General features: G+C 38.9%; 1 protein-coding gene across 1 annotated transcript; it reads left to right on the forward strand.

Moving 5' to 3' along the window:
- Window positions 1-1247: 1247 nt before the first annotated feature.
- Window positions 1248-13518, forward strand: LOC5575492 (cytochrome c1, heme protein, mitochondrial). The gene is made up of 5 exons (XM_001661963.2): window positions 1248-1439; window positions 1916-1960; window positions 3246-3527; window positions 12575-12868; window positions 12930-13518. Exons 1-5 carry the CDS (start codon window positions 1368-1370, stop codon window positions 13155-13157), a joined length of 921 nt encoding a protein of 306 aa, XP_001662013.1. The 5' UTR covers window positions 1248-1367; the 3' UTR covers window positions 13158-13518.
- Window positions 13519-13941: the final 423 nt, after the last annotated feature.

Below are 13941 nucleotides of genomic sequence, written 5' to 3' on the forward strand. Positions count from 1 at the left end.
TCTGCGTTATGAAATATGCACACCTTGAACATATCAACTGCAGCGCTTGACAGTATACTGGGACCGATCCATCTGACAAGCCAATTGAGCCCTCTGTCACAGTATTAGAAGATGGTGTCTTCATCCATGTCGATAGCCTGGATATATGTGCTTGAACCCAATACTCGCATAGGGTTCATTAACATATTTCATAACGCCAAAAATGACCATTCCTGACACCCACCCACCCCTTCGTAACGCTTTTTGTATGAACATTTTGCAAGTTTTGTATGAGCCGTAACATCGAGAGGACACCCACCCACCCCCTTCAGCGTTATGAAATTTGTGAACAAGCCCGTAACAACTCTAAAGGGCCAATGATCAAATTGTAAACAAATTGGGTTTTGATACCATTCGAAAGCATCTCCCAACACCCACAAACTATGCAAACATTGTCAACATAATCATAAAACTTACCTTTATAAACTCGATTTACAAAACGGCCAATAACGGTTTTTTTCAAATCATTCATTTGCTCACTGCTTGAAACGGCCAAATGATCGATTATCGCTCTATCAAGAGGGCCTACAATCGGAAAATTTCGAAAATGGGCCAAGCATTTAAACTCATCAATTTTTCCACATTTTTGTGAGTTTTCAGAAACAAATCGATTATTAGCGTGTAGTAATAGTAAATCGTCACTCAACTAGCAAGAAATCACATTGATTGATTTGAATACGGAGAAATAGAAATTGAAAATGTGGTGAGTAATATAATTCAAATAGAATTTTCTCTGAGGATTGGCCCTTTTGAATTGTTACGCGAGAATATGTTTTCCGTTGTTTAACCAGCTTTTAAACCTACTAGGGCTTATTCACAAATTTCATAACGCTGAAGGGGGTGGGTGGGTGGCCTCTCGATGTTACGGCTCATACAAAATGTTCATACAAAAAGCGTTACGAAGGGGTGGGTGGGTGTCAGGAATGGTCATTTTTGGCGTTATGAAATATGTTAATGAACCCCTAGCGGGCCAATTTATTTACGTTTTTTCTAGCGCCACATTTGTAAGAGGTTATTTCGACAATGACGGTTGTATTTACGGTGGCGCTATGTAATCTATGCTTTCCATAGTGGCCGTTTTGGTTATTTTAATGATCCATATGATTCTGGTTTGTGCAAAAATTTAGCCCTTTTTGAAATGTTGTTGCCAAAATGATCTATATATTTATATCGATCTTGGGCTTTCTCTTCAGATTAATCTTCACAGTCTCATTTTTTTGACACCGAGAAACGTCAAGCAGTAGCTGTCAAACGCGAAAAAAGTACGAAAACGACATCACGACGACCGTCGCAGAGAGATCCTTCACTTTTCCCCATCGCAGTCCATCATGGCGGCTTTCGTAGGAAGAATTTGTGGATCCGGCTTACTGAGTTCGAAAAATGGAGTTACCTTGCAGAAGGTCTGTATCCTGTGAAGCTGAATCCGCACCGGTTCCGGGCCTCCAGTGAAAAAAGACGAGGGCGTGTTCCAGGGCTTGTTCTGTTGAGTGCCAGTGGCGAAGACCGTTCCCCTTCTAGTTGTGTAATCAGACAGCAAAGTAGCGAACAGGGGCAAAAATTAGCGAGGAAAAATTTCATCTGGTGGAAATCAGCTGTGATGATGCAGTGTGGTTGCTGAAAGAGAACTTGCAGTCGGTTCATTCGCGACGGGATGTTCCGGATTCAAAAAGGGATCTTGTGTAGTTGGGCCGTTTAAATCAAAACAAGGGATATTAAAGCGAGAAGTTCTGTTTTCCCCCACTGGGGTTATGTAACAGAAAGGAGGAAGGTCGAGACTTTGGCATCTCTCACAGACATCTCTTGGCACGACTCGCCGTTCACAGGATTCCATGCGTGCGCTTCGCTCCAATGAAATAATATTCCCGATTTCTTCCAGGTACAACAATTCTCGACAAGCCGGCCCTGGACGAGAAGTCAAAAGGTAATTAGTCTCAACAAACAATGTTTTGAGGGCTGCACACTGGGGCGGAATCGAAAAACAGTGGAAAAATCCTCTAGCTCGCTGGAATGATGAGATAGACATTCGGAGTCTCAGCAAAAATGACCCTTTGAATAAGGCCGATATTTTGAAATAATGTTATATTTTAGTGCCATTCGCATAAATGAGTCAAAAGCCATTTCGGTCGAATGGCAACTTAGCTATTTGGTTCCTGGACCCGTAATCACCTTGTCGAGGTGCGTTACCGGGTATAATCTACCATAGTGTACTCTTTTTGTAGTTGTTCTTGTTGATACTTATAAGTTACAATCGGAATAGTATAAGAGAGTAACAACCCACTAAGATCCACCCATTAGTCCTAGATGATGAGGAGGTCATAGTGGAAAAAAATACTCAAAGAGAATCTTAGGCTGGTTTCAATTCGTGAGACAAGTTCCTTTCAAATTCGAGTGCTTATCTTTCGATACCTTGGAAGTAGAGATGTACTGAATATTCGGGCCGAATATCTCGATTATTTAGATTTTGCCAAATATTCGACCTGCCGAGTAATGAAATCTGTTTTTCGGTCGAATAGGCGAATAGTTAAATTTTCCAGTTATGCTTCCACAAGAATTCATTCACATTAACTCCCAGGAATTGTCTGAGGAAATGCTCCTCCAGGAATTCCTTGATATTTTCGACCTGGAATTCCTCTTGAAAACCTCCATAAATTTACGTAGGAATTTCGCCAGCAGTTCTTCCAAACAAATTGAATTCTAGAAGATATCTTCTAGGACATATGTCCTAATCGAGAATCTTGGAGGAAGTACTAGAGAAAACGGTGGTTGAATAATTGGATAAATTCCTGAAAAATGAGGAAGTTGTTGACTGAAATTATCTTTGTAGAAATTCTTTATGGAATCTCTGAGGTAACGTATGTGGTTATCCTTAGAAATAATCTTCAAGGTGTCTAAAACACAACTCTTGGAAAAGATTCCTTTGGAAGCCCGTAAAAATCACCAATTGAAACCCATTACTCCAAAGATGAAGAAAAGTTTAGGCAAATACCTGAATCAATAATTATTGTCATAATGTTATGTGATGTGGAATTCTCATAGAATATCTTCAGCATATTTTTAGAGAAATGTCTGAGGAATAAACATCTAGTTCCTGTGAGTTTTTTTTTGTTTTCTTGATACCTATTTTTATTGTCTTTTTTTCAAGCAAGATCTGTGATCTCTTGATTGATAAGTTTAACAACCATGTTCTATCTTTACCATCTTTACAGCTAGCCACCGCCGCTGGTATTGCCGTCGGAGGTGCCGGTGCCCTGCTCTATGCCCTGGAACAGTCGGTGGCCGCTTCGGGAACGGAAGTGCACCCTCCAGAGCTGCCCTGGAGCCACAAGGGTGTGTTCAACTCCCTGGACCATGCTTCGGTTCGCCGTGGCTACGAGGTGTACAAGCAAGTTTGCGCTGCCTGCCATTCGATGCGGTTCATCGCCTACCGTAACTTGGTTGGCGTGACGCACACCGAAGCGGAAGCCAAGGCCGAAGCTGCCGAAATTATGGTAAGTTTACAAAGTGTTGCTTATACGGGGAGGCTACTATCTGGAAAACATGGGATTATGGGAATTGGGGAAATTATTTTAAAGAAGTACCTACCTAAAAGGAGACGGATCAGGAGTGGATTCACTTCGGTAGTGGGGTTTTTTGAAAGCTACTGAGCTCATATTTGGCCACAATAGGGTGCAGAACCACTTGGGCACTTCCAGGATTCATTTTGGCATGGGGGGTTTTTCTCGGCCGAATCGTCTGAAACTTTGCAATAAGAAGCGTTTCAGTACGACGCATATTATGGCCGAATATGAGCTCTGTAGCTTTCGAAAAAACCCACTGCCAAAGTGAACCAAAAGTGCCAAGAATAGGATCCGGCTCCCTATGCGTCGTATTGAAGTGCTTCTTATTGCAAAGTTTTAGACTATTCGATCGATAGAATTCCCCCATGACAAAGTGAATGATGGAAGTGCCGAAGTAGCTCGCTCTCCTTTTTAAAGGCCATCCTTAGCCCAGTGGTAACGTCCACGGCTACAAAGCAAAGCCATGCTATAGGTGCCTTGGATTAGATTCCCGGTCGATCCAGGATCTTTTCGTATTGTAAATTATCTTAATTTTCCAGGGCCCAATCATCGTTCCTGCTTAACGAATGCGAAAAGGCAAGGTTTCCAAATAAATCTCTTAAGTTAATAACTGTGAAAGTGCTCAACTGAGAAGTAGGGTCTGCATAAGTGCCAAAAACAAGAAGTACATGGTAGAAAATGTCGATGACGATGCATTTAAGCGGTGGTTCTTTACGCTCTACAAAAATCCAGACTGCAGAATACAACTGTTGTAACACAAGATCATTTATTATTCGAAGGCACCATTTCCGCAAAGGTATAGCGCAATAGTTTCAAGAATAATTCGTTATCAGCGAATTTTTAAAATTCTCTGCCATAGCAAAAAGTATTCCAAACACGGAAAAATATGTTGTAGTGGTTTCTTTTTTCCAATTCCAATTTTAACTTGTAGTATTGTTCCTTACATTTTACTTTTTTGTTTGAATGTGTTAATTGAAAAGTAATTAGTAATGTTCAATCTGTGAAAACTTTCAATGTAATCCGTCTAGGCTAACCCATCTGGCTAGTCTTTTTGTTGTTAAAAAATGGCGAACTCGCCAAGGGCAAAAAGCCACTCAAATAAAGCTAGATAAAAGCAAAAAGTTTATGTTTCATATTATGGTCATTGACTGAAAATAATTGTTAGAGTAATGCGCTCCCGCAAAAGATAATATCTAAGTTTTTATTTTCGACCTAAATATCATTTTTCGTTACCTAAAATCGTTGTGAACACGTTTTGGGCAGTGATTTATTCTTATTCGTGAATTTATGAATTTTGGTTTTTGATTTATATAACTTTTAATTTTGAACATCCCTACCCTTTTTAATTTTTTCTTTAAGCCTCTTCTGGTTATTGTTTTTTGGCAATTATAAAAATTTAAGTTTTGACGGTACTTTTGAAAATATTAAGTTTATATTTTTTTCTGGAGCATATTTTATTTTCCGTGTAACTAACGGAAAAATAGATTTGTAATTATTTCAATACCACTAGGCTCTTCTTCTGTGAAAGGTTGATCGTAAAAAAATTTGAAAGGTATGATTTTTTGTATTAACCCGTATAGGCCTGAGTGAAAACAAAAATACTAAAACCCTCACCGCTCCGCAAATTCTTAACGGATTCAAATGATTTTTTGTCAGTATAGGGGTACCGGGGGCAGTATGGACACCCGGGGCAGAATGGACACCCCCTGTATCTTTGCATAGGCGAATACTTTTACACTTTCGATTCTAACAATATTTCAGTTGCCTTTCGGAAGAGTCAATTATCCACTAAAATTTCAGAAAAATTGTTTAAAACATTGATTTTGAACCGAAAAATTGAGCATGATTTTGTTTGGTTCAAAAATTATAACATTCACACCTCACCAAATAAGGTTTCAGACGCAAATGACTGCAAGTTGAACGATAATGTAGCTCTTGATTGAATCTTCAATTATTTATGCTATATTCAAAAATATAGTAGATTTTTTCTGGTACTTTACGACATTAAAAAATTATATGAAAATTTCTCATACTATTGGGGTAATATGGACACCGGGTGACAAAGTAGAGCTGACATTTCAAAGAGAAAAAAATATAACTTCAAACACAAAATTATCCAAAAATATTTAGCATTTAATACCATGATTATGATGCGGAACCACAAATCGGTTGAAAATCGTCAATTATTGATTAAAACTAACTTGGAGGCAATATTGAAAGCATCTCTACGAAAAATGTCGTAAATTGAATTAAATCATGTTTTCAGTGGCACAGTGACCTGTCACTATGGATTCCTGAATATGTATTTCATTTTTAGAGGTTTTGGGAACGATCGCGAGACAATTTTCCTATAAACGTTAAGGTGTCCATACTGCCCCATGGGGGTGTCCACTTTGCCCCGCTAGGTTGATGACGACTACCAAATATAAGCTTTTTTTAAACCTTTTTTTGAAAACAAAATATTATTTTCCTAATTATGCAACCATGTTTAACAAATGCTTAAGAACTATAAAAAGCATATTGCACATAAAAAACTGTATAATATTCATGTCTTTACAGTCAAAATAAGCAAATTCCTTAGGGTGTCCATACTGCCCCGTGTCCCCCTACTGGCACACATATCTAGTTTCTAGAAATGGCCAGAGGAACGCGGAAATATTCATGTGACCAGAGTTATTTCAGTGGGTCAGGTCGGATGAAAAGTGTACTGGGCCTTTATGCCCCTCGAGGTAGGCAAATTTCAAGTCACATTTAATTTTCGAAATCGGTTAAAATTTGGCCACTATATCACGGAATTTTAAGAAAATTGCATCAGCGTAAACCTTTTGAGAAACGATTGAATTGGATAACTATGAGTTGTGCATTTGATTAATCCTACAAATGACCATTTTCGGGTCCCGGTCGACGCCTGAATCTTACGATAAAGTGGCCAATATGTATCTAATCATCTGTGCCAGGCCTATGGGAACGCATTATAGTGCACAATTATGTTTCATTTCTACTTTTCGAGAATTGAAACGGTTTAGTATCCAACAAATCTATAGGGGAACTGGGGGTGAAATGAACACCCTAAGCAATTTTCATGTTTTCTTGCTCATGAAGCTGTCAGATTCTTTTTCAATTGCTCAGAATTGAAGAAGGATGTTTATGCAATGTAACAAGTTGAAATATTGTGATGGAAATAGAATTTCATCAACATTATTATAATTTTGAAAACTTCTTTCCACCGAATCAATGTTCCGTGTGGGTAAAATGAACATGTAGCGGGGGTAATATGAACATATACTTGGGGGTAAAATGAACATACAATGGGGGTAATATGAACATATACTGGGGGTAAAATGATCATACAATGGGGGGTAAAATGAACACCATTCAAATTGAACGGGTTGCGGCATGATTCTCGGCATCTGGTACATGATCAATTCATATCTCACAGATATTCCGGAATCGATGGAAATTTTAGCCGGGACCATTTGGATGGCTGTCCATGTCTGTCTTTGTATTTTCTCCGGAAAACTCTCGGCATCTGTCTTTGTATTCGCCCTGCCATGGTGTTCATATTACCCCCAAAGAATCAACTCATTCAAATCATTTGTTCTAAGAAATTAGAAGATAAAAGTACTTTCAATTTTCGTCTACTTATCATAAATACTTTAACCCTTTGGGGCCAGCGCGGTCATATATGACCGCAGTACAAAAAAGGCTGTAAAAAAAGAACCAATGAACAAATGTATATGCTGTCTTCGGCAAAGTTGTCCCAAATATACTCTTTTATCAGAGAAAAATATGAAGTATATGCCTTTATGACCTAATTGACAACCTAGAACATCCTGAAGTTTGGAAAATTGAACTATAAGTACATACGAAGCGTGAAATGCTGTTTGTGAACATAAATGATGTTCAGGTTAGATAATACAGAATTACTCTTTTAACGAAAACACTATTTCACTTGCTTTGCTATGTCCTGGGATGTTCTAGGACGTCCAAACTGTCCTGAAGCACACTCTTTGAAATCTACAACCGTAACAGTAATTGTTCGGGTTAAAAACAATAACATTACAAATTCAAATAGAATCTACCAACCTCTGAGAATCTCAAGAGCTATTTCAAGGAACGTTTGGGATATTCCAGGCCCTCCAAATTACCCTGGAGTTCAGAACTTCAGGTCTACACTTGTTCCAGTAGTTATTCTCGCTAAACTGAGTGAAGTTATATAATCTACAATGTTTACTGAACCTTGTCACGGATCAAAAGGCTACTTCAAGAAACGTTTGAGGTATTCCAGGCCCTCCAAATTACCCAGGAAATCTGAATTTCATGTCTACATTTATTCCAGTAGTATTTCTTGCTAAACTGGGTGAAGTTATATAATCTACCATGTTCACTAAACCTTCTCACAGACCAATTGGCTATTTCAAGAAATGTTGGTGATATTCCAGGCCCTCCAATTTACCCTGGAGTTCAGAACTTCAGGTCTACCCTTGTTCCAGTAACTTTTCTCGCTAAAATGATCAAAGTTTTCCCTTTGGGGCCGGCACAGTCATTTATGGCCGCAGTCGGAAAATGGCTGTATAAAAAGAACCAATGAATAAAATTTACTGTCTTCGGAAAAGTCCTTGCAAATATACTTCCCTGTCAGGGAAAAAATTTAGGTGTATGCCTTAATATCCTACTTGGCAACCTAGAACATCCTGAACATGCAGAAGTCTGACAAATAGAATAATTAGTATAAAAGTAGCTTAAAATGCCTTTTGTAAATACAATTGATGTTCGTACTTGGTAATACATACCTATTATGTCAAGAAAAACGCTGCTTCACATGCATTTTCATGTCCTGGGATATTCTACGACGTTCAGACTATCCCGAAGCTCAATTCTCGAAATTTACAGCAGTAGTTGCTTGCGCTAGAAATAATCAGCGATGCCAGATTTCTTTGGAAATCATTCCGTAGACGAAAAGTGATAAGCGGGGGGAGAGATCCCCGGCATTGCAATTCCGTAGATTTCCGTTGGAAAAATCCGTAAATTACCGTAGAATAATGAGAATTTCCGTAGCTTTCTGTAGAAAATATACATTTTCCGTAGAATTATCTTACGGATCCGTAGAAAGTGTTCAATTCCGTAGATCTACGGAAATTTCCGTAGATCTGGCAACGCTGCAAATAATAATATTTTCAACTCAAACGGAATCTATTGACCTCTGAGAATCTCAAAAGCTTTTCCAAACTATCCTGGAGCTCAGAACTTCAAATCTGCCCTTGTGGCAGTGTTTTTTTTCGCTAAATAGAGTTCAGTTATATAATCTACCAGGTTATATAGGGCCCCCATAGTCGAAGCTGTAAAGACGCGATATTCATCATGACCATGCTGAGGGTTCCGGGTTCGATTCCCGGTCGGTCCCAGATCTTTTCGTAATGAAAATATTCTTGACTGCCTTGGGCATAGAGTAAAGGGTGTCCACGATGAAATTGCCACACACAAAATTGATTCGCAAAATTCGAGTTTTTATCCGATTGCCATCAAAACTTCAGGGATTGAGAAATAACTATTAAACTTCATTTTACCATTTTACTCGTATTTTATTTACAGTCCATACGTAAATGCCCGTAAATGGGCCTTCCTTAGCCGAGTGGTTAGAGTCCGCGGCTACAAAGCAAAGCCATGCTGAAGGTGTCTGGGTTCGAATCCCGGTCGGTCCAGGATCTTTTCGTAAAGGAAATTTCCTTGACTTCCCTGGGCATAGAGTATCATCGTATCTGCCACACGATATACGAATGCGAAAATGGCAACTTAGCCAATGAAAGCTCTCAGTTAATAACTGTGGAAGTGCTCATAAGAACACTACGCTGAGAAGCAGGCTCTGTCCTAGTGAGGACGTAAATGTGTGTAAACGTGTATCGTGTACAATTAAGAATGCAAAATAGCTACTTTGGCAGAAAAAAAACTGATGGTTAATAACTGTGGAAGTGCTCGTAGAACATAAGAATTTGTATTGGGGCGTAATGCAAGAAGAATAAGAATAAGAATGACTCACAATCAGTACATGACCTGCACGGTTCGCACGAAACGTGTAAACTTCTGTGGTATATAATACACATAATTGGACGTGGCATATCATGGATGTTTACATGATATGTCATGTAAACAGTAAACTTCAATTATATGTCATGTAATACAGCTAAGTTCTGTGAGATTACATGACATATAACACATTTTTACATGGTGTCAGACATAAATTTACATGACTTCATATTTACTTCGAATGAATGAAGTATACATGACGTGTATGGACAATAGAAACTCGCGGAAGCCGCGAAATCCGCGAAATTGGGTCCTAAAATGTTTGATGAAATCATGTTTTCATTTAATAACACGAAAGAGCATGTTACTGCAACTACTTTAGCAATTTTACCCGATTAAATAACGGCTATATTATATTAAAACTTAAATTGAAAAAATGGATCCATAAATGAACCTTGACACTTTAGATCATGTTTGACGTTCGCTTAGTTGACATAAACACCACAGGGGTTTTAGTTTTAACACTAGGGTTGTTCCTATCTGACATTTCGGAAGGGACACGGAAAACAAAATTCACCCAAAATTTGAGTTTAAGCCAAGAGGTGTGACAAAATCTAAAAAAAACATAAAAAAATATGTTTGTACTTAAACAAGCGAAAAACATAAAAAAATGAGTAAACATGTGTTTTTGGCCTAAACATAAGCGTTTGGCTCTAAAATTAGGACAGAGCTTTAGGACCCTATTGGGCCCTTGCCGCGAAATTCAGGAAATTCCGCGAAATAAGTTAAATTGTGTGAATTTATATGAAAACCATAGTGAATTCCAGTTTTTCTGCTCATGAAAATGGTTTATTGATCATGAAGTGGAAGTTCCATCAAAAATTTTATAACCATTTAGTTTGACTTGGACGTCATTCTGGCTTATTTCTATAGTTCTAAATTTTGCATTCCCACTCTGATATCAAATTTATCATCCTTATTTGTAAAATAAAAACTATATTTAATGAAATTTACACATATAGAGGCGATTTTTACTGAAAATTTATGAAAATACCTGAAGGTCGTAGACACAAAAGTCAATTTGGACAAATTGAGTTGTAGGATTGTGAAAAATAATAGAATCGTTCTGGTGGGCTTCGATCCCACGACTCCCAATACGCTAGACTGGGCGCGTTAACCAACTACGCCACAGAACGGGTAACGATTCTGCAGCGCAATCGGCCAACCTGAAACCAAAGTCCGTCACGACCCCATTTTCTCCTTCACAACCCTACACCTCCTTCGGCTCTCTGAGATGCCCAATTCGACTCTCCTAAGCGTGCCTACGAACAACAGTGAGATATTTTATTTTTAGCGTCGCACTGTTGCCTTGTTTGTGCCACACTACTCATAAGCCAACATTGGCGCAATGAGATGGTTAGTATTAGTAATCCTTTATAAGAGAGATTCGCGGAAGCTGACATTTCTGTCAAAGTGTGAGCCAATCGAGCAGCGAGAGCTGTCAAAGTGTGAGCCAAACGAACATGCGTTATGTTTGTTTTGAACTTTTCTTGAAGAGTAATGTAATCCGCCTGAAATTATTTCGGTAAAAGTAATTTTGCATGAAGCAAAATCAAATAAATATTTTTCTTTTTTTTAATTTTTGTCAATGCGATTATTAGTTGTTGATTTTTTCGGCTGTTTATTAGTTTGGATATGTAGCTCAAAGATCTATAACGAAACAAAATACACTTTTTAGCAATGAGGAAGTCATGTCCGTGTTACAATATTATTCTCGACGCCGAGCAAAATCAGCACTGCTGGTCTGTTGCCAAATCATTCCATTTTACTTCCGCTTATCTCTCTATAAAGGATCACTAGTTAGTATGGGTCCGGCTTTCGACGTGGTCGTATCTCGTCATATCGACCCCTTTTGCGATAGAGAGATCGCCGCTCAAATTTACTCAACTAGTTGAGTGAAAATTTATATTTTTGTGTAAAATGTGGCCAAAATTATGGGACCGCAAAATTTTGATTTTATCGCTTTTGACACACGCGAAATTTCAAGAATTTTGCCGCGAATTTCCATTGTCCCTAATGACGTGTAATCTTCATTATTTTTAACAGTGTGCTGCTCATCTTGTGAGTTTTATTATATGTACAGGCAATTTTTTCATTACAGAATATCCCTTCTTTAAATTGATGGCTGTTCTTTATAGTTAAACTGTCCACAAAATTGTTGGAGTTAGTGCTGCTAATGTTCCAATGAAAGAATTTGTCTTCTTCTATAAATAAGCTGGTGAAATCTATTCTCCCACTTTTATGAACTGCATCACTTTTCGGGAAACTGGCAATCGAAGAAATGACATTGTGGAAAACGACATTTGAGGAAAAGTAGCACAACATTCATTTTTTTTTATTAAAAAAGTTCATTTTTAGAAATCTTCCAAATTTCTTCAGATTTTCTTTAAAAACCACGAAGCATATGAAAAATATTTTAATAATAATTAAATTAAAACACTTTGAATTTTTATCTTCGGATTTTTGGTTTCAGTGTTTCAGACATTAAGAACAACATCAAAAATAGTGTAGTTTTGGCCATCTTTTGGCTGATCATTTTTGTATTTATAGTATCTCCTAAATCTGGATTTTTTTTAAATCCTAGAAATATTAGGGAATTTCATTGCTGTAAACGAGTAGACATCCTGTTGTACAGGTCGGACTCGATTATCCGGAGTATCGATTATTTTCACTCCGGGCAATCGAATCCTCCGGATAATCGAATCGCTAAAAGAAAAATTAAAATCTGCGATAAAAGAACTCAAATATTATCTTTTTTTCGATGTTTTGTCTGTATAATGCAGTGGATAATCGAATTCCGGATAATCGAGTCCGACCTGTATTACGGTCGATCTAGTAGACATTAACCATATTAAAAATCGAATGAAAATCTCAACTTATTCCGCTCTTTTCAGGTTCAAGATGGCCCGGATGAGGCCGGTAACTACTTCATGCGGCCGGGTAAGCTGTCCGACTACTTCCCGAGTCCGTACGCCAACGAGGAAGCAGCTCGTGCTGCCAACAACGGTGCTTACCCACCGGATCTGAGCTATATCGCTCTGGCTCGTCACGGTGGAGAGGACTATCTGTTCGCTCTGTTGACCGGCTATTGTGACGCTCCGGCCGGTATTGTCCTGCGTGATGGGCAGTATTACAATCCCTACTTCCCGGGAGGTGCCATCTCCATGGCCCAGGCTTTGTACAATGAGGTAAAGCACGACAAACACACTTAACGTTAATCCCCTATTTAACAAATGTAAACTTTTACAGTCCGCGGAATACAGCGACGGAACTCCGGCTTCGGCTGCCCAGCTGGCTAAAGATGTGTCCACCTTCTTGGTCTGGTCCGCCGATCCATGCCACGATGACCGCAAACGCATGGGCATCAAATCTTTGGGTATCATCTTGGTGCTCGGTACGCTCGTGTACTATCTGAAGCGACACAAGTGGGCCGCCCTCAAGACTAGGAAGATTGCGTTCTATCCTAAGCAAAAGTAATTTTAAACCGTGAAACGTAGGTACGGGTGGTCCTAGGGGTGCCGATGTGACGTATAGGAAAGGATACACAGAAGCAAACCGGAAATCAAGCTGCAGCAACATCTATTTAACAAACCAAAAACGCAATTATGCCGCTAATAACGATTATTGTACAATTATATCGAAAACTTCACTTAGACAGAATAAAAATCACTACCATCAATTGATACCAAGTACTGCTGAAAATGTGATCTTCAGCCAGAATAGGGCAACGCTAACATCCGAGGAAGGGAAGGAGAAACAACGACCGGAATTCTATGTAGCCACCTCGATGAGGAGAGAAGGAACGCAAATAAAGCAACGTGTTGTTAGAATAAACCCACCTCGCGCTAACAGTGGATTAAATTTTCGGAAAGAAAGTCCGATGGGCGACCTACAAGCATGAAACGTATAACTTTGCAACTGATACCTTATAAATTACGAATGGAGCTACAAACATCTTCTTCATTCTGGCGTTACGTCCCGATTGGGACAGAGTCTGCTTCGCAGCTTAGTGCTCTTATTGGCACTTCTACAGTTATTAACTGAGAGTTTTCTTTGTCGATCGTCAATGTTTGCATGTTATTATTTATTAATTTGGTTCTATATCAATCAACTTGATAAAACCTCGCCAACAATATTTCGCCAATTCACTTGGTTCACGGCCGCCTCTCTTCATCCTCGACTGCGACCCACGCTCTCCAGGTCCTGGTTCACTTGGTCAATCCACCTAGCTTGCTGCGCCCCATGCCTTCTTGTTCCGACC

Source organism: Aedes aegypti, chromosome 2 (genome assembly GCF_002204515.2).
Source record: "Aedes aegypti strain LVP_AGWG chromosome 2, AaegL5.0 Primary Assembly, whole genome shotgun sequence".
Lineage (NCBI taxonomy): Eukaryota > Metazoa > Arthropoda > Insecta > Diptera > Culicidae > Aedes > Aedes aegypti.

What these genes read in the sequence shown, in the direction of transcription:
- LOC5575492 (XM_001661963.2), top strand. Translation starts at nt 1,368, where the DNA reads ATGGCGGCTTTCGTAGGAAGAATTTGTGGATCCGGCTTACTGAGTTCG. An exon ending in CCGAAGCTGCCGAAATTATG is followed by an intron (nt 3,528 to 12,574) that starts GTAAGTTTACAA and finishes CGCTCTTTTCAG; the next exon opens with GTTCAAGATGGCCCGGATGA. An exon ending in CCCAGGCTTTGTACAATGAG is followed by an intron (nt 12,869 to 12,929) that starts GTAAAGCACGAC and finishes AAACTTTTACAG; the next exon opens with TCCGCGGAATACAGCGACGG.